This window comes from Octopus sinensis, linkage group LG5 (assembly GCF_006345805.1).
Source record: "Octopus sinensis linkage group LG5, ASM634580v1, whole genome shotgun sequence".
Classification (NCBI taxonomy): Eukaryota; Metazoa; Mollusca; class Cephalopoda; order Octopoda; family Octopodidae; genus Octopus; species Octopus sinensis.
In genome coordinates, this window is record NC_043001.1 from 40,137,121 (window position 1) to 40,156,594 (window position 19,474).

The window sequence follows — 19,474 nt, forward strand, 5'->3', positions numbered from 1 at the left end:
TGGAATAGACACTGGAATGGGAACACTCAGTACCCATAGATTTAATAGAGGGTTTTGTTTGAAATTCCAAAAAGCTTACCAAATAGGACAGGCACCTGAAGAAGGCCAGAGAGTACAATAGTTGAAACTTTGTGACTATAACAAACAAAATGAGGACACTAGTCCAAATATACCAGTGTATAATTAAGTGATTTCATAAGTTTTTGTGCATTTCTTTTGCATTTTTTATACTAGCAAAAAAAAAACAAGAAAACAAGATCAAAACCTGTCTTAACTTTAATAGCTTTAAAACTAATTAAAAAGGTAAGTGGAAATTAAATTTTTTTTAACTGAAACACATATCTACCATCTTTCATTTTAAGATCCACTTTTCCATAGTTGCATGGATAGGACAGAGTTTATTGAGGCAGATAGCTCAATGCCCTTCCTGTCACAAACCCTCACCTTCTTTACAAACAAGATACTATTTCCCCATGGCCAGATATGTCTTTATAGAATATTCTTTTCTACTCTAGGCACAAGGCTTGAAATTTTTTTTGGGGGGGGGGGCAGTTGATCAGATCAACCCCAGTACACAACTGGTACTTAGCAGTTTAAATATGAATCTAGTAATCACCCCAAAAGGATGAAAGGCAAAGTCAACCTCAGTGGAATTTGAACTCAGAATGTAAAAACAGACACTAAGCATTTCACCTGGCGTGCTAACATTTCTGCCAGCTCAATTTTAGAAGCATCTCATATTATCAACAGTACAAATGCTTAAGGTAAATGAATTTTTTACAGCTCACCAAACACTGACCATGTCAATATATCCAAAATAATTTCAAACTGCACTGTTTTTCAGGCAGTGGGATATCTTCAGAATACACTTTATTTTATCTTACCTAAAGTCCTAAAGTTCTTTAAAACTGTTTCTCTTATTCATATCATTCTAAATCATATATTCATTAGCTTAAGGTAGAAGAGCCAACCAAGTAAATAGTTTTATTCTATCAAATGATTTATCTGCAATTTTTTACTTTCTTGGGATGCAAAACACATAAAAGTTTACAATGTCAGCTTCTTCCTTCATAGTATGATAACAATTACAACCATTCCTGATATATTGTTTGCATTGAACAAATATTGAAGTGATTTTAGGAACTCTTCAAAGAAAGTTTGCACTCTTGATAAAGAAATTTACATCAGTGGTTGAAACTAGAGCTTACATGATTTTCTCAAAATAAAAAAAAATAACTACCTCCTATAAACCATACATTAAAATAAAAGTTGAATCAGTATTTGATGCACTATCAAGAATGCCCTCAATGGCCTATAATAGTTGTATAAGGGACTAATTATGTATTTTGTGTCATTGTTTATTTTATCTGTATGTGCTGTTCACTTTTATGAACCAAACCTGTATTACTACAAAAAAATTTGCAGCATTTTCACTATCAAATAACATGGCTTCCAGAATTTACAAAAAAAAATGGAATTTTGCTGCATTTTACAGTAAGAAGATAAATGCAACCAATACTTTCCTGAACTCACTGATGAGAAACTGGATTTAGCATAAATTCCATTTAAATTATCAGATGTAAAAAAATTTTGATAAGATGAATTTCTGAAGTTTGAGAGCAACAGATATGTTTGATAAGAAATAAGTCATAGAATTTTGGCCATTTATATGTGATTCCTACACAAAATTGGCAAAAAGAGTTAAATTGTTCATTGCTTACTATTTATGGTAACTCTGCTGCAAATGAAAATGAAGTAGATAGAAAGTTGAAAAACAACCTATTATTCAAGAATTGGTCACAGGAAAACAAATTGGTTTTTCATTGACTTCAATATTTATTAGAATAAAATAAATTGCAGTATCCTGACATTCTATAGATTTTTGTTTTATTCTTGAATGACTTTAGCTAGTTAAGTAATTTGTTATGAATATACAAAAAAAAAAGTACTTGTATTCAACTTTTAAAATCCATCAACATTTTCTATTGCTAATAATTTTATAAAACTCTATTGTAAAAATAATCCAAGTAAATCTATATGTACAAATATAGAAATAAAAAAATTAATGTTCAACACTATATGCATATTATTTGAAATGTACTTTTGGGCTCAAGCAACTTAGGAAAGATAGCAATGACAACTGCACAATGGTTGAGAAACATTGTCATAGCTTTACTCACTTTAAACAAGCTCTGACAATTTACTGGTAGCCACCCTAATGCTAATCTTTGCATGCATTTTACATACATGCAAAAGTACAGCAATATTCTTTTTTACTCTAGGCCCGAAATTTTGGGGGAGAAAGCTAGTCGATTAGATCGACCCCAGTATGCAACTTAATTTATCGACCCCAAAAGGATGAAAGGCAAAGTTGACCTTGGCGGAATAAAAATACAACAATATTAGCATAACAATGATATCATAAGAAGTCTTAATTATAATTCAGAACACTGCAAACCATTTTAGAAAGAATAAAGTAAATATCAGATACCTTTATATACTGAAGATCAGAAGTTTCTAATTTTTTCTTAAAGGCTGGATCATCCTCCAAAACATTAACAATTTCATTTAAGTAACGGTCATAAGCAAGTCCTGTTTCCTGGTAACAGAAATTAAAAACAAAAACATTATATTCAATTGTTTGATCATCCAGGAGAGAAGCTAAAATCCTTTTCAAAACAAACTTATACTTTCCCATAACATATTGCAGCAATTTGTCCAAATACTAACAATAATACTATTGCTACAAAAGTTGAATTTTTTTATTGTCACATCTAAGAGAGGACATCTCTAATATAGGAGAGATCCAGTAATTTTCATTTACTTTTTTTTAATAGCTTAGTGAAAGCCTCTATGGTTGGTGAGGTGGAGGAGGATATCAGACTGGATACCTGATCCAAATGTTTGCAATGGAGTAGACTTGACTCAAGATTGGCTTAACATGCCTTAATGGACACGTTAATCCAGTCAACAGATAAAGTCTACAACCCTAAGTTTGCTTTGAATTAAAAATGAAAAAGCTGGATAATATTGACAGGGTTCATCTGGAATTTGAAAAATTAGTGGTTAAATTAAAGAAAGAGTTATTCCAAAACAGAGCAATTCTTTGAATGAAGGGCGTCATGTAATGTTAAAATTGAAGACAGTTTTGCAAATGGAGTTGAGAGTGCAGCTAGCTAGCACTGAAAAGCTATTATAATAACAACATAGCTGCGTGTCACTACATTCACTCTGTGTTCATGTATACTGATTACTTACAAGTTTTATATTTATTACTACCAGCTAAGTAGAATATACTTTGCTAAAATGAGAAAACCTTCCTTAAATATAAATACACACTTATTGTAATCATTATTTGGGATGTCAATCTATTAAAGTTAAGTGTTGATGAATACTCATGCAGATTGCTGTTATTTGAAAAATGCTTTAGAAAAGTTTTAAAAGAGTTATCTCTCTTACAATCACTTCTTTATATATTGTGCTGCCTATATGAAAGGCATCTCAACCAACTTAAGCAACATAAAGGAGACAACCCAAAGGAGAAAAAAAAAACATTAAATAAGGTAGCAGTCATAAAATTAGTACAATTTACAAAAAAGCAAATATAATATACTAAACTGAAAGAGTTGACCTGATAAACCAAGATCATTTTAAAGAGTAAACTTAAAACATGAGATACAGTCAAAAACAAGGGGTAATCATTCAACAAGCTACAAAGGCAATATGATAAATAGAAAGGGGTAAGAGATCCAAAAAGGTCAATATCATGATACTTTTGTTGTAAATTCCAAATATATTCTTTCTTGACAACTGTAATCCCAAAATTGGTTTAGATCACAACTTGAAATACTTATATGTATCAGAATGGTTGCACAGACCAAAACCACTCCCTCCAAACATTCTTGTCTATCATAACATTTTTAAGGTCTCCTACTTATAACTCAACATCGCAAGAGAGTTAATTAATGCATGTCATTCTGAGTCATCTGACATCAGAATTCCCATGGCTTGAGATTCACAGAAGGAACTCATTCACTAACTCATCTTTGCTTCAATAGTAGTGACCAGCATATCTTAACCACCACTCTCAAATGATTGATATGCTAGGAATATTTCTATAAAGCTCTCCTTCATTTGATATTGTTTCCATGATTTGTTGAGAACAGCATACAACATGTGCATTGTTCCTATTGAGTTCATCTGCACAATGAGCATTAGTGATCTACCAGTCTGGACACCTCCTACTTCTTGCTTTCTGTAGAGTAAAACCAATGTTACTGTTAAAGATCAATAGATGTACACCAACTATAGTCTAGTACTATGATGAACAAGAAGGATGCAAGTGTATTGCCCAATAGTACTCCCACTTGAATTATCAAAAAAGTATCTGTATCACCAAACTAGAGGCAGCAAGTAAGGAAGAAAGGTTACAGAAATGGAGAGATCATTTCAAGAATTTCCTAGTGGGAGTCCCCATCAACAATCTCCAGTTCAGAGATAAACTTCCTATCAAGAAAGGCCCATTCACTGAAGAGGAGTTGGAAGTAGTACAGAAGAGATTAAAGAACAGGAAAGTAGCTGGTCTGGAGAGGTGCTGCATAAAATTTGGAAGGCAAAAATCTTTAACAATCCTGCAATATGTATAACCAAAGCAGAATCCAGGTCTGCATTCTCCTGTTCCCTATGAAAGGAGACTTATCACTGACCACCAACTACAGAGGTATCACACTTATGGCTATTCCCTTTAAAATCTACAATGCAATGTTGCATAATTGAATTCAACCTGAAATTGAGAAAGTTCTTCATCTGAACCAGAACAGATTCACTAGTTGATAAACTTCACAAAGCTTTCTACAACAACCACTTAAGGTTGGACTCCAAATAGTCAACACTAAGTTTAATGGTCACTTCCTCTGTCTTATTAACATGATCAGCACTTGACCTATGCTTTTCATGCTGGTATGGATTGGATGTGTCTTTACAGTTCAAGTCACCTCTTATCAGGAAGTATTGCTCACTTAAGTAGGTTAGAAGATGTTTCATTTGTACATTTCATCTGATTTAAATTCTACAGCTAGTCTCCTTTCCTATCACAAAGCATTTTACAGAGTATACGGGGTGCAGTTTCCCATGTCTCTAGTATGACGGTTACACTCTAAGAGTTGAGTCCTCACAAATCTAAAATGTATACTGCATGACTAAGATGAGAGAGAGAGAGTAAAAATGTAGAGATGAAGAGTGCAAGAGCATTTTATTACAATTAGAGTGTAAGGGTCATGGAAATGAAATTAATCAAATGTTACTGTAGCAAACTTCCTCTATTATACATACATACGAATATTGACAGCTAACAGCTAACCTTTGGGCACTCTTTTGGACCCCATTGTGTCTACCACTCTGATTGGTTGGTACTGGCGCAATTTGTCTCTTACTCTATTGCATGCCAATATGCAACCCAACCAACTAAATCAAATGAGAGTCTGTTCAAAACTTCATTTGAGTCTACTGTTAGCTATAAAAACTCACCTCCTCCTAGTTTCAGGGTCTGTTGGTTCCAGACCATCTAAGGTCTAACCACTTACCACATTACGGCGACCTCCATCTTCGCTGCCACCATCATGTCTCTCACCAACGTTGTCAACATCTCTACATAGTACTGACAACACTGCATTGGTTCTAACATATTGCTGTTCATGAGCTACCTCACCATGGTTAATAGCAAACATACAAGCCACACAGATGCATGTAGAAATATGAATAAATGTTCAACCATTTCCATTTATCATTCAGCTTGTATATATACATGTGGCCAGCATTAAAGACATTTAAAGTTGCCACCTTGTTCCTGTCAAATGATATTACAGCCTTCTGAGTAGGGTCACATTAGATGGAATACAACCTATCCAAGTAAAATGGTGACCCGATGCAGCACTACAATTCCTTCTATAATGCTGACCTAATGTGGAACACACATCTAAAAAGGAGACCCATCCGACGTAAGAAGACTCACCCGCCAACGAAAGAAGAGAGTCTGCCGATTTTTATCAATGATGCAACCGTTGTGGACCTTTTTCCTCCATCTTTTCATATTGATTTACTGAGTTTTTACAGCCCCATGATGCCAACTCATTTCACCAGCTCCACTCTGGTTCATTTTACGGCACTGAACTGCACTTACATTATAGTATCTCTCCTCGCTCCCTCTATCTCTGATGCACAGCTGCGGCTGGTTGAATTGCATCAGACACAGCAAGCGCTGCTGTAATTTCTACTCTTACTCAGCTGCCATCTCATCTCCTTCGAACTATCTTTACATGAAGTGACCATTGTCTGCCTTTTCACAGCACCAGCAATACTGCACTGGTTCTAACATATTGTTATTCATGAGCAATAGTTAATAGCAAATATACAGCCCATGCAGATACATGTAGAAATATGAATAAATGTTCAACTATTTCCATTTATTATTCAGCTCGTATATATATACAGGTGGCCAGCATTAAAGACATTTAAAGTTACCACCTTGTTCCATGTATTTCTTTATACCTTGTTCCTGTCAAATGATATTACAGCCTTCTAAGTAGATGGAATACAACCAATCCATCTAAAATACTAATGGCGGTGCCCAGCATGGTCACAGCCTCTGACTGAAATAATATATAAATATACTCATATACATGTGAAAATGCATGAGAACTTTATAAAATTGTCCAGTACATATAAATATAAAAATTTTCTAAGTCTGAATAGGAATTTCAATTACTTATTTATTTTCTATGCATTTTGAGAAATGACCGCCTTGATTACTTTGTTTTTGTATTTAGTTTGCAAGATTCTTGATGTGAATTTGTGTGTTGAAACAAATCTTGTCTTGGGAGGATCATTATGCCAATAATAACAAACACGCTGGTTCAATAACATTTCTTTATTGTTAGTTAATTGATTAAATAACTAATCAACCATTTGTTTAACGTGCTGGTTAAACAATCAAAGTTCAGAGAGCTCTTACCTCTGCTGGTGACAAAGGGCCACTCATTCAGAGTAAAAGGCAGACTGTATGATGCATGTGTACGAACAGTCATGCTACATGGCAGTGAAACATGGGTTGTGGCTGCTGAGGACATGCGTAAGCTCGCAAGGAATGAAGCCAGCATGATCCGATGGATGTGTAATGTCAGTGTGCATACTCGACAGAGTGTAAGTACCATGAGAGAAAAGTTGGACCTAAGAAGTATCAGATGTGGTGTGCAAGAGAGACGATTGCGCTGGTATGGTCATGTGGCGAGAATGGATGAGGATAGCTGTGTGAAAAAGTGCCACACCTTTTGGTTGAGAGAACCTGTGTAAGAGGTAGACCCAGAAAGACCTGGTATGAGTGGTGAAGTACGACCTTCAAACATTAGGCCTCACTGAGGCAATGACTAGTGACCGAGACGTTTGGAAATATACTGTGCATGAAAAGACCTGGCAAGACAAGTGAGACCATAACCTGTGGCCTTTAACAGGGGTGTAGCCAGCCCACTTATGCATACCTTTCCTTCTTTGGACACAAAACTCTGCTTGCGAAGACTTGCTGAGGCAAGTGAAATTGAAATGGAACCAAATTCAACAACTGGCACCCATGCCAAACTTCCTTCATTGGACACTAAACTTTGCTTGCAAAGACCTGTTGGGGCAAGTGAAATCGAAATTGAACCAAATTCGATGACTGGCACCCCGTGCCAGTGGAGCACTAAAAGCTCCACCTGGTTGGGATCACTCCCAGAGCAGATGTCTGGCTTCCATGCCAGTGGCACATAAAAAGCACCATTTGAGCATGATCGCTACCAGCATCACCTTACTGGCACTTGTGCCGGTGGCGCGTGAAAAAAACATTCGAGCGAGGTCGTTGCCAGTGCCGCTGGACCGACTCCTGTGCAGGTGGCACGTAAAATACACCATTTGAGCGTGACCGTTGCCAGTACCGCCTAACTGGCCCTCATGCTGGTAGCACATAAAAGCACCCACTACACTCTCAGAGTGGTTGGCGTTAGGAAGGGCATCCGGCTGCAGAAACTCTGCCAGATCAGATTGGAGCCTGGTGCAACCATCTGGTTCACCAGTCCTCAGTCAAATTGTTCAACCCATACTAGCATGGAAAGTGGACGTTAAATGATGATGATATATATATATATATATGGCACATAAAAAGCACCATCCGAACGTGGCCGATGCCAGCCCCACCTCGACTGGCTTCTGTGCCGGTGGCACATAAAAAGCGCCATCCGAACGTGGCCGATGCCAGACCCCTCTGGTACCTGTGCAGGTGGCACGTAAAAAGCACCCACTACACTCGCGGAGTGGTTGGCGTTAGGAAGGGCATCCAGCTGTAGAAACACTGCCAGATCAGACTGGAGCCTGGAGCAGCCCCTGGCTCCCCAGACCCCGGTCGAACCGTCCAACCCGTGCTAGTGCGGAAAACGGACGTTAAACGATGATGATGATTAAACGATGATGATATACAATATGAAGTACATAATTTGGTACTTTTTGCTTATCTCACCCCACTAAAATATTGAGTTTATGTAGTGACAAGAGATTGAATTAAAAGGGTTAGATCTTTTTGATTCAATACTTCAATACATTGTTGACTTTTGGCCTCCTCAATAGGCATACTCTTTATTCTTTTACTTGTTCCAGTCATTTAACTGTGGCCATGCTGGAGCACCACCTTTAGTCGAACAAATCGACCCCAGGACATTCTTTGTAAGCCTAGTACTTATTCTATCGGTCTCTTTTGCTGAACAGCTAAGTTACGGGGACGTAAGCAAACCAGTATCGGTTGTCAACAACTGGCACCCATGGGGGGGGGACAAACACAGACACAAACATATACACACACACACACATTTATATATATATATATATATCACTTTGACAGACCAGTCCGTCAGGCGTCCATTTGACACCGCTGGTCACAGCACGCTGTCCACTCCTCTCTGGATCGCGCCTTTCTCATCCACATGATCCCAATCGTCCTCTTGAAATCGTCATTCCACCGTCGTGGAGGTCTTCCGGGTGGTCATATATATATATATATATATATATATATATATATATACGACGGGCTTCTTTCAGTTTCCGTCTACCAAATCCACTCACAAGGTTTTGGTCGGCCCAGGCTATAGTAGAAGACACTTGCCCAAGGTGCCACGCAGTGGAACTATGTGATGATTTGTTATAAAAATGTTATTAGATTCAATAAGATGTTTAATTTTTTTCAGTTTTGTATGATTTATTATTAAAATATTATCAGATTCAATAAGACGTTTAATCTTTTTGATTTTCATGTTTATTAATTTTTTTGTTTTTTCTTTTTGTTTTATTGAGGGTTAAACAATTTTTTTAGTTGGGGAGATAACCCAATTTTTTCAATAGGAGTGAGATAACCAAAAAGTACCCATGATTTTTTTTTCAGTATTCTAAAACGTTAACATTATCAAACTCGCCGATGGCTGCTAAATATGCAAATATCGAGTAAGAATATGCAAAAAAATCGAGTAAGAATAGTAAGAGGAAGGTTTTAACTACAACTACTACTACCCCAACTATTAGTTACTATAGTAACCATCTCTACCGTTGTCGACTTCGTCACAGGTCAATCCTAAGGAGACTTGCGACCAGACATTCCAGATATGACGATCGCGTCTTTTTTTCAATATATCTAGGACCGCATCCTTCCTTCTTGAATACGCTAGGGTGTGTGTTGATATAGATTTGGTTGCTATTTTTAGCAGATCAAGCAAGCCATTTTGGTTTGACCTTCCGTCAGACCGGCTTCATATAGAGAGCGGCCTGTGAAGACTGAAAAGGTAGATAAACTGCCCTGTTAAATAAAAATTAAGTTTTTTTTTTAAACTGTCCAGTACCATAGCGAAGAAAGAATTATGAAGGGCGCAAAACTTTGCATTATATGAAGGGAAGGGGACGGGTATTAATCAGTTTGAGAACTACTGAGGAGTGAATGATTTACATTAGAAAGATAATAGCAACGCTATAACAACATAGTAGTAGGAGAAACAGAGGAAGCGACAGCACAGCGGCTGAACTACATTAGCAGTGAGTAATGTAGGAATGGAGATTATATTGAGAGGAGGAAGAGATAAATTATTTGGGCAAGAGAAGGGAAGATCTACAGTTGCAGACTGCTCAAATAGTTAAGACAAGTGGCAAGAGGGGGGGGGGAAGCAGAAACATATAACTAGATCTGACTAAGAGAAAGCGTCGTAACATACTTAATAAAGAAAAACGGAAGAAGATGACAGAGTTAAAACAGACTTATGGCAGAAGCAAGCTAAAAAAGGCAAAAATTTTAATAGTTTAGAAACAGTGATTTCAGTTAAATTGGAGAGTGGATAAAGATAGGAAAGTTACAAAGTATGGGTGTAAACGCGGCTAGAGAAATAACTACATAAGTGAAATAGAAAGTAAACACACCTAAGTAAATCGGAGGAGTGTGTAAATATACGTCACTAAATTGAAGAGTTGAGTAAAGATAAAGACAAGGATAGAGTATTAAAACTAGAAAACTACATATTAGATTGGATATAAGGAAGAATAAATAATGCAAGACACCATGTCAGAGGGACAGAAGAGAAATGTAGAGATCAAAGCGATATGAGGTATGAGTAAATGTAGAGAATAGACAGCTAGATGAGGAGAGGTGTAAGATAAGATAGAATATTGGTAAAGAGGAGCTAGTGGCGGAGAAAAAAATGAGTAAATGTAAACCTAGTCACACAAATGAAGAAGTATTAAAAGAAATCTATAGCAAGAGTAGAGAGGAGTACGAATTGAGAAATGTATAGCTAAATAATTGACAAGAGTAAACGATTGATAACCACAATCTTTACATAGCTACACTGAAAGGGTGAATATTTGGGCAGCTGTATGTGGAGAGAGAGAGTATCAAGATGTATGAGTAAATAAAGTGAGTCACTGAAGCAACGTAGTGGTTGAGAGTTAAGAGTAAATAAAGGTGGAAAGATAGATGGGAAGGAAATAAAGAACATAGTAAAAAGAAAACCAAAGAAATACTGGAATGTTATCACCCTCAAGACATAATTCAGACTTTCGTCCTTTCAATAAACTCAGCCACTTACTTGGTATGCATTAAAATCTATTTATTGCCACATAAAATTAATGCAAAGAATTTACTTTTCTAGTATCTGATTTGCTTTACTTTTTTCCATTTTCTTTTTTAATCATTCAAATGAACTCTGGAATATAAATACTAAATGTTTTTTTTTGTTTCTTTTTAATATTTGCTTAATTAATTTTAGTTTTCTCATTAAACTCAAAATTCCATACTAAAAATACATTAGTTTTCACCTCAGCACAGGCCAAATTCTGTAGGGAAAAGAAACAGCCAACAAAATTAATATCCCAGAATGTTATTTTATTGCCCCCAGAAATCAGATTGCAAGGCAATTTATTCAGATCACCACTTCTGCCAACTCACAACCCTTTTTAACCAATATTGGAGCTGCAAATTTTGGGCAATGATCAACAGCTACTATTAGGTCATCCCATAAGTTCTGTCCAAATTTTGAATAAAGAAAACAAGTGACCAAATGTTATATTTAATTAACATTTAATCATCAATGTACTTTCCCTCATTATCTATGACTTCCTTCCATCTATTTACAAGCTTTTTAATCCCATCAATGTAAAACTCTTTTGGTTTCAAAACAAAGATTTCTGAAATGTCAGTTTCGACCTCCTCCTGGCTTGCGAAAGCTATGTCCCCCAAATGATTCTGTAAACTATAAAACAAATAGTTGTCTGAAGGAGCAAAGTTGGGAGAATAAGGTGAACGAGGAATTTTTCCCAACCAAGCTCTTCAATCTTCTGTGATGTGATCTTTGCAGTGTGGGGTCATGCATTGTCCTGATGAAACATCACTCCTTTTCAATTTACTGATGTGGGTCTTTTTTTCTTCAAAACTTGGTTCAAATGCTCTGATTGCTGACAGTAGACTTGAGCATTGATTGTTGCATTAGGTGGTAACAATTCAAAGTGAATTACTCCTTTGCAATCCCACCAGATAGAGAGAGAAGAACCTTTTCCCATGAAGTTCCCTTCTCGGTTATGGTTGAGCCTTTTCCTTTTACCAAGCCACGGTTTACGACATTTAAAATTTGATAGAAGATCCATTTTTCATCACCAGTCACAAGTCTGTCCAAAAAGGGTGAAATTAGTTCACGAGAATGGAGAGAAGAGCAGAATTTGCCGTTGCTTATGGACAATTCATGAGGCACCCATTTTCCAAGTTTAGGAACCTTTCCAAGTTGTTGAAGACGACAATGAACAGTTGTTTTGTTTGAACTAAGCTTTATTGCCAATTCTTCAACTGATAATGCAGGATTTTCTTCAAGTAATGCTTCAAGGAGCTTTTCAAACTCAACTGGGTATCCTGTTTAATCTTCATCTTCAAGGCTGAAGTCACCACTTTTGAATTTTGCAAACCATCTGCAAGTTCTTTCATTCAAGCATTCTTTCCCATAAACTAGTGTATGTTTCAAGCCGCTTTGGCTGCAGAGTTTCCTTTTTGGTACTCATAAAGCATTATGTGCCTCAAATGCTCTTTGGATACTTCCATGTTAGAAAGGGTTTTAATCAAAGAAATTTTAATTCTATTATTCTGTAAAATAATATTTAATTAGTTTAAATGTACACAAATGCATAAAAATAATTTTTAATTCCATTAGACATTCTAAATTACTATTAGATTTCATTCGATTTTTAAAAAGGTAACATCGGACAGAACTTATGGGATGACCTGATAATTTTATCACTTCTGAAAGAATGAAACATCAACCATGACAGGATTTGAACTCAGAACATATGAAGACATAAGATAAATCATTTTGTCCAGCTCAACTGACTTTGTGGAACACAACAATAGAGTGGCAGAAACCATGCACATACAATGTTTCATTTTATTTGCAGATTTCAAATTAAAATCTCACAGCAACAACTTTGCTTTCGTCCCCCCAAGAAAGGAAGTAAATTTCATAAGCCAATCAAGTCAACTATACTTCTCCTTCCCAACATGTATCCACTAGCATAGCTGGGGGAGTGAGGGTGATCCTCCCCAGGTGGAACTTTTGGGTCTGCAGTAGACAATGTGTGATTCTTGTGAGGTCTGGTGGCATACATTCTAGCTACGCTAGTGTGTGTATCAATGTAAAAAATTAAAATTATGAACATACAATGCTGGTATTTCTTACCTTGGATATCAGTAAAATAAATAAATACCAGTGATAAATTGATTTTATTAACTGTATCCTTCCTCTACAAATATGAGGTCAGGTAATGTTAGAAATCGAGGAGTACACATTGTGAGCAGAAAATTGGCTAAAATGACAGTGTGTTGCCTCCATGAGGCCCATATCTTCCACAACTGCAATTTTGCTCGGCTTCATGGGTATTTTTTCCCTTTATATATTTAAACAAATTGGCTACTTATTTCTCTGTTAAGGGTTGGCATTAGGAAGGACATCCAGCCATAGAAACCATGCAGCAATAGACAATTGGAGTCTGGACAGCTCCCAAGTAGCTAGCTCCATGTCAAATTGTCCAACCCATGCCAGCATGGAAAACAGACGTTATACAATAATGATATCCTAATGAGGTTCAAAATCAAATAAGGATGTTCAGCTGTAATGAAGAGGTAGGCATATGAATTCTTTGTAATACTCGTCTTTCATGTCCAATATTACTGAAGGTTATCAACATGCATGGGTTGCTGCCAGAGCTGCCCAACTGGCTCCCCCGTGCCAGTGGAACGTAAAAAGCACTATCCAAACATGGTTGATGCCAGAAGGGTGAAAATGTAAGGGTGGATTATGGAATAAGATAAAGATTAGAGAGTGGATGACCACAGTAAAGGTGGGTGGCATGATAAAAAAAAATTAGGTGAGGGGTGGGAGAGCGTGATGGCTGGTAGTAAAAAAGAGCAAGAGGGAAAGGGAGATGCACTAGTGGAAAGGAATTATAGAGGCATGAAGGTGGCCTGATGCACTTAAACATCTGCCTAGTGAAGGGAGAGGGCAGACTGATGCAGTCTATAACATGCAGGTTTAGTTAATGGAGAAGTCAGAGAGATGAGGTGAACCATTGCAGTCTCTTATACAATAGGACCAATGGGAGAATGAAGGTGGATAGATAGCTATAAGGGAGAGTGAGCAACAGGAAACTTACTAAGCCAAATGAACCATGAATCTATTATAAATTTCCTCACAATATTTTTTTGAATATAATTTTTTTAATGTAAAAGAGTGCTTTAATAAAATATTAGATGTTTTATTAATATATATCTATATAATTATCATCTTTGCATGTGTGTGTACATATATAAAACTAGGTGAAATAGTATCATCATTATCTAATGCTTAGGGCATTAACTATAAGTAAATAGGTAGTGTGAAAAAAATTACTCAATAACTTTCTAAATATATATTAGATTTGGTGATCAGTTAAATTGAATCACATGTTATATTTTATTTTTCAACATAAGCACAGGCTTAGCTGTGTGGTTAAAAAGCTCACTCCCCAACCATGTGGTTTTGAGTTTGGTCCCACTGCATGGCATCTTGAGCAAGTATCTTCAACTATAGCCCTGAGCAAACCAAAGTGAATTGTGTATGGGTGTGTGTTTCTATGAGTTATATTTTCCCCATTTTTGCTGATTTATAATCAATGGCTTCTTGATGGTGCTTCTTGCTTGCAATCAACAATGAAAGCATGTCCAGATTTCATGACATGCGGCACAATCTTTGTAAAGAAAGAGCTCAGTCATATGGACGTCTTTGTTTCCAGCTCTCCATGTAAAACATGCCCAAGCTGTCTGTTGCTCAAAAGACTTGAATATTACTAACCTACTTGGAAATAAGTGGGTTGGCAATAAGAAGAGCATTTCACCATAGAAACTTTGCCCCCAATGTACCCAATCTGACCCATGCAAGCTTGGAAAAGTAGACATTAAAACAATGATGATATGTGCTTAAAATGATGATACTCAATGGTATAGCTAGATTGTGTATTGTTTGAGGTAGTCTTTCAATTCCATCTACTCCCCCAAAATACCACCTAATACAAATATCAATTGCTGCCTCCCAAAAGTAATCCAGAGCAGATATCCCTTCTTGGTTCACTTTAGCCCTAATTGTATGAATAACTTCAATTTTTTTTTTTTTTTTGATCCAAATTATTAATGAAGTGGTTGAACTGGTACAGCATCAGAGTAAATATTTTCCACTGTTTAGTTCTATATCTATTATATTCTAAGCTCTAATTTAATCATGTTCAATTTTTTCTTTCATTACTCCTTAGTAGATCAAATAAAAGTGCTAGAGTCAATTCAATCAACAATATCCCTGACAAATACATGGCCTTGTGCCAACATACAAATTATTATCAGAACATAAAAAGTTATTAATTAAATAGAACACTAGACAATGCATTATTATATTTAGTTACATTTCCCTTGATTCCAAATTCAAACCCAGATGAGGCTTACTTTGCTACTTATTCCTCTTAGGATAATAACACAGTGAGAACTGACTCAGCCAACATTACCCAGCCCAAAAGGGAACACTTTTATTGTTTCCATGACTGAGAATAAGTGTTTTATAATCTGCAATCCAATTTTTTTTCTTCCTAATTAAAGTCCTGTTCACATATTAGTACCATACTACCCTCCAGTAAGATCATAAAAATCTTTCCTTTCTGAAAGAAATCAGAGAGGGGAAATAGTAGAGAAACAAAGTAAAACATTCCTAAGTATATAATTTTATACCTCTATATTCTGTGTTCAAATCCTGCCAGAATTAGCTTTGCTTTTCCTCCATCCAGAGTCAAAATACCCACTAATAATAATGGAGTCAGTTTAGTTAACAAAGCTTTCCTTTATGAGTGCAGCTTTGAACTAACATTTTCCATGCTAGCATAGGCTGGATAATAATAATAATCCTTTCTACTATAGGCACAAGGCCTGAAATTTCAAGAGAGGGGATAGTCGATTACATCGATCCAAGGGCTCAACTGGTACTTAATTTATTGACCCCCCGAAAGGATGAAAGGCAAAGTAGACCTCAGTGGAATTTGAACTCAGAACACAATGGCAGATGAAATACCACTAAGTGTTTCACCAAGTGTGCTAACAAATCTACCAATTCATCGCCTTAATAATAATCCTTTCTTCTATAGGCACAAGGCCTGAAAACAGGGAAAGGGGGCTAGTTAATTACATCGATCCAATTACATAACTGGTACTTATTTCATCAACTCCCAAGAGAATGAAAGGCAAAGTTGACCTTGGCAGAATTTGAATTCACAGTGTAAAGATGGACAAAATGTTTCTAAGCTAATAGTTCTACCAGCTCACCACCTACATAATAATTATTTCAAATTTTTGCCACAAAGGCAGCTTGGGTGAGGTAGGGATAAGTCGATTACATTGACCCCAACAGGTACTTATTTTATCAATTCTGAACAAGAGGGCTGGGCACCGATCATTGATGGATCCCTACTTGTACCCTTAATTCTTCACTGTACTCATTGCCAACCCTCACCTTATTGATCGTGTCCCAGTACATAGCTTGTATAGCTCTCACCAACCACTCGTCTATCCCTAGTTTCCACATTGACCACCAGATAAGGAATCAGGGGGCCCTGTCAAAGGCTTTCTCCAAATACACAAAGGCCAAGTCCAGAGGTTTATCTTTGGCTATATATTTCTCTTGCAACTGCCTCACCAGAAATATAGCATCAGTGGTGCTTCTCCCTGGCACAAAACCCAACTGCATCTCATCTAAGCTCTCTCCCTAGTTGGACAATGACTCTCCATAGCGTTCATCACCTGATCCAGTAATTTGATACCTCTGTAATTATTTCTATCAAAAGCATCACCATTACCTTTGTAGCAGTCGATTGTGGTGCTGCTACACCAATCATTGGGTATGACTCCTTCGTGAACCACCTGATTTACAATATGGGTAAACCTCCACCGCCAGATATTTTAAGCATCTCAGCAGAGATTCCTGATGGGCCAGGGACTTCTCCTGTCTTCATATCCTTAGGATTATTACTATTATTATTTTTGTTGTTGTTGTTGTTGTTGTAGGGTGGTGGCTTGGCAGAATAAGTAGAACTACAAACAAATTCCCTGGCAGGTTTTAGGGTCATTCTTTTGTGTTATGAATTCAAATCCCAGATTGAGGACAGTCTTACATCCTTCTTATATTGTTAAAATAAAGTCCCAGTTTTGGCATAACTACTATAATTTAACAAACACATCTCATGATTAACAAAACATTTTTATAAATCAAAATACCCTATAGCTTATCGAAACATTAGATTACCTTTGATCCCCATTTACACATCTACACATACATATATACATGGAACCCTAAACACCTCATGTTAGACATCTTTGAATCCAAAATAGAAACCATGTGAACATCTATCAATGAAAAGAGGACAGCATTGTATCTTTCAACAGTTCAAATACTTGGTAGCTATGTATATCAAAGAAACAATCTTGTATTATATGGTATCTCATCATGAATAACATACTTCTAAAAGTTGCCACAAATTTTAGGCCTCACACACACACTGTAAAGTGGTTGGTATTAGGAAGGGTATCTAGCCATAAAAACCATGCCAAACAGACAGTAGAATTTAGTGCAGTTCTCTGGCTTGCCAGCACCTGTCAAGCCATCCAATCCATGCCAGTATGGAAAACAGACATTAAATGATGATGATCAGATTGGAATAAGTTTTGAGGTTAATATAATCAACCAAATCCTTCAGGTGATGCCCTAGCAAGGCAACAGTCTAATGACAAACCAGTAAAACAATAAAATAAGAATACTCTATAGAAAAATAGATGTAAAATAGTATGAGAAAATTTGATGACAGGTAGGTTTCATTTTCAAATTACAAATAGAATTGCTTATGAATATTGTTCAAAAACAATAAGCAAGGATTGCATAATTTGGAGACATCAATAGTTAATTATAAAAAGAGATTAATATGGTAAAATCTATTTGGAAATTAAAGATATGTTCATTAAATAATTTATTACTACCTTCATGATAGAAGAAGCAGTTGAGACTTAACTACAGAAGAGAAAAAAAAATGAAGGTTGCAATAAAAATTATACATATTCAAGTAACTCGATGACTAATAATACTATTAATTCATTGCCAGCGTGGCAAAAATGATTATTCAGGTATTTGATGATGATGATTGTAAAGTGTGAGAATCTAATTTCCCTATCTGGTCAATCAGAAACACCTGCTACTCAGCATATTTCATAAACCAAACCAACGTCATGGAAAACTAATTCAATATGATAAACATTTTTCTTTTGTTTCTATCAGAATGACATTTCTTATAGTATACTAACTTCCTAACAGGTTATCATAAATAAGTAGGTCAAATCTGATTGTTTATTGTTAATATCTAGTCATATTTATGAATATAGAAAAAAACTGAATAGTATAATGTATTATGCAAGTTATGAAAGGTAAGGTATTAATAAAACAATTGTTACATTTCACAAAGAAAAAAATGCTACCAACGCAATGAGCCAATGACTGAGCTTCTACATATGGAATCACTAAACAGGCTCAAAATAAAAGCACACTGTAAGTTTGAAGGTTTATAACTCGAGTTCCATCTAACCAACTTGATTGAAATTTCAGACATACATTTGGTATGTGCCGAGGCATGATTTAGTCATAACAAATGCTTCAATCAATGTTCAGTTTTCGCAAAATCTTGATCGATAATTATTTATTTTTTTCAAAAAGTCATCCGATTTTGATCAAACTTGACATACCTATGCATTCTTACCCAAGGTTTTTTGTTTCACTATTTTTTTCAAATTCCGTTTCATTTGAGCACAGCACTGGAAAAACCGACTCAAAAAATGCCTTTAAGGCAGGCCATAGCACCGGAACCATTGAGCTGATTTAAACCAAACTCAGTAAACAAATGCACTTTCTCCCAAGTTTTATGCCATGGTTCATTTCATTAAATTGCGTTTTGTTTGAGCACAAATCGACAAACTCACATTTGAACAAAATGCCTTTGTTGAGATAGCTCCATATTTGTTTTTCTCAGAACACTGACCCCATTTCTTCCCCAATGCATAAACAATTAATCTCCACCATGGGGTGCACACACATTATGACCCCACGTGACCTCAAAATAGCCACTGCCAATAAGAGTAAACATCTGGCACTGAGGCTTTCCATTGCAATAAATGAAAGCGATTTCTATGTGTAGCATGAGATAGCTAAAGCAATAACAGCCTCTGCACTGCACAAGCTACCGGTAAGTACTTACTACTTACTTCATCCATTTCACTAGCAGTAGTAACCAATATTGCACGGGTCTTAATAAATTACCATGGAACTGCAGA

The 19,474-nt window shown here is 36.2% G+C and overlaps 1 protein-coding gene across 4 annotated transcripts in view; it reads right to left on the reverse strand.

Moving 5' to 3' along the window:
• The window catches only part of LOC115211595 (nucleobindin-2), a 59,465-nt gene that overhangs the window by 21,016 nt on the left and 18,975 nt on the right, over nucleotides 1–19,474 (reverse strand). For all 4 annotated transcript variants that reach the window (XM_029780167.2, XM_036503338.1, XM_029780166.2 and 1 more), the window contains exon 3: nucleotides 2,492–2,599. In XM_029780167.2, coding sequence (XP_029636027.1) covers nucleotides 2,492–2,599 — 108 coding nt within the window. The remainder of the gene's footprint in view (nucleotides 1–2,491; nucleotides 2,600–19,474) is intronic.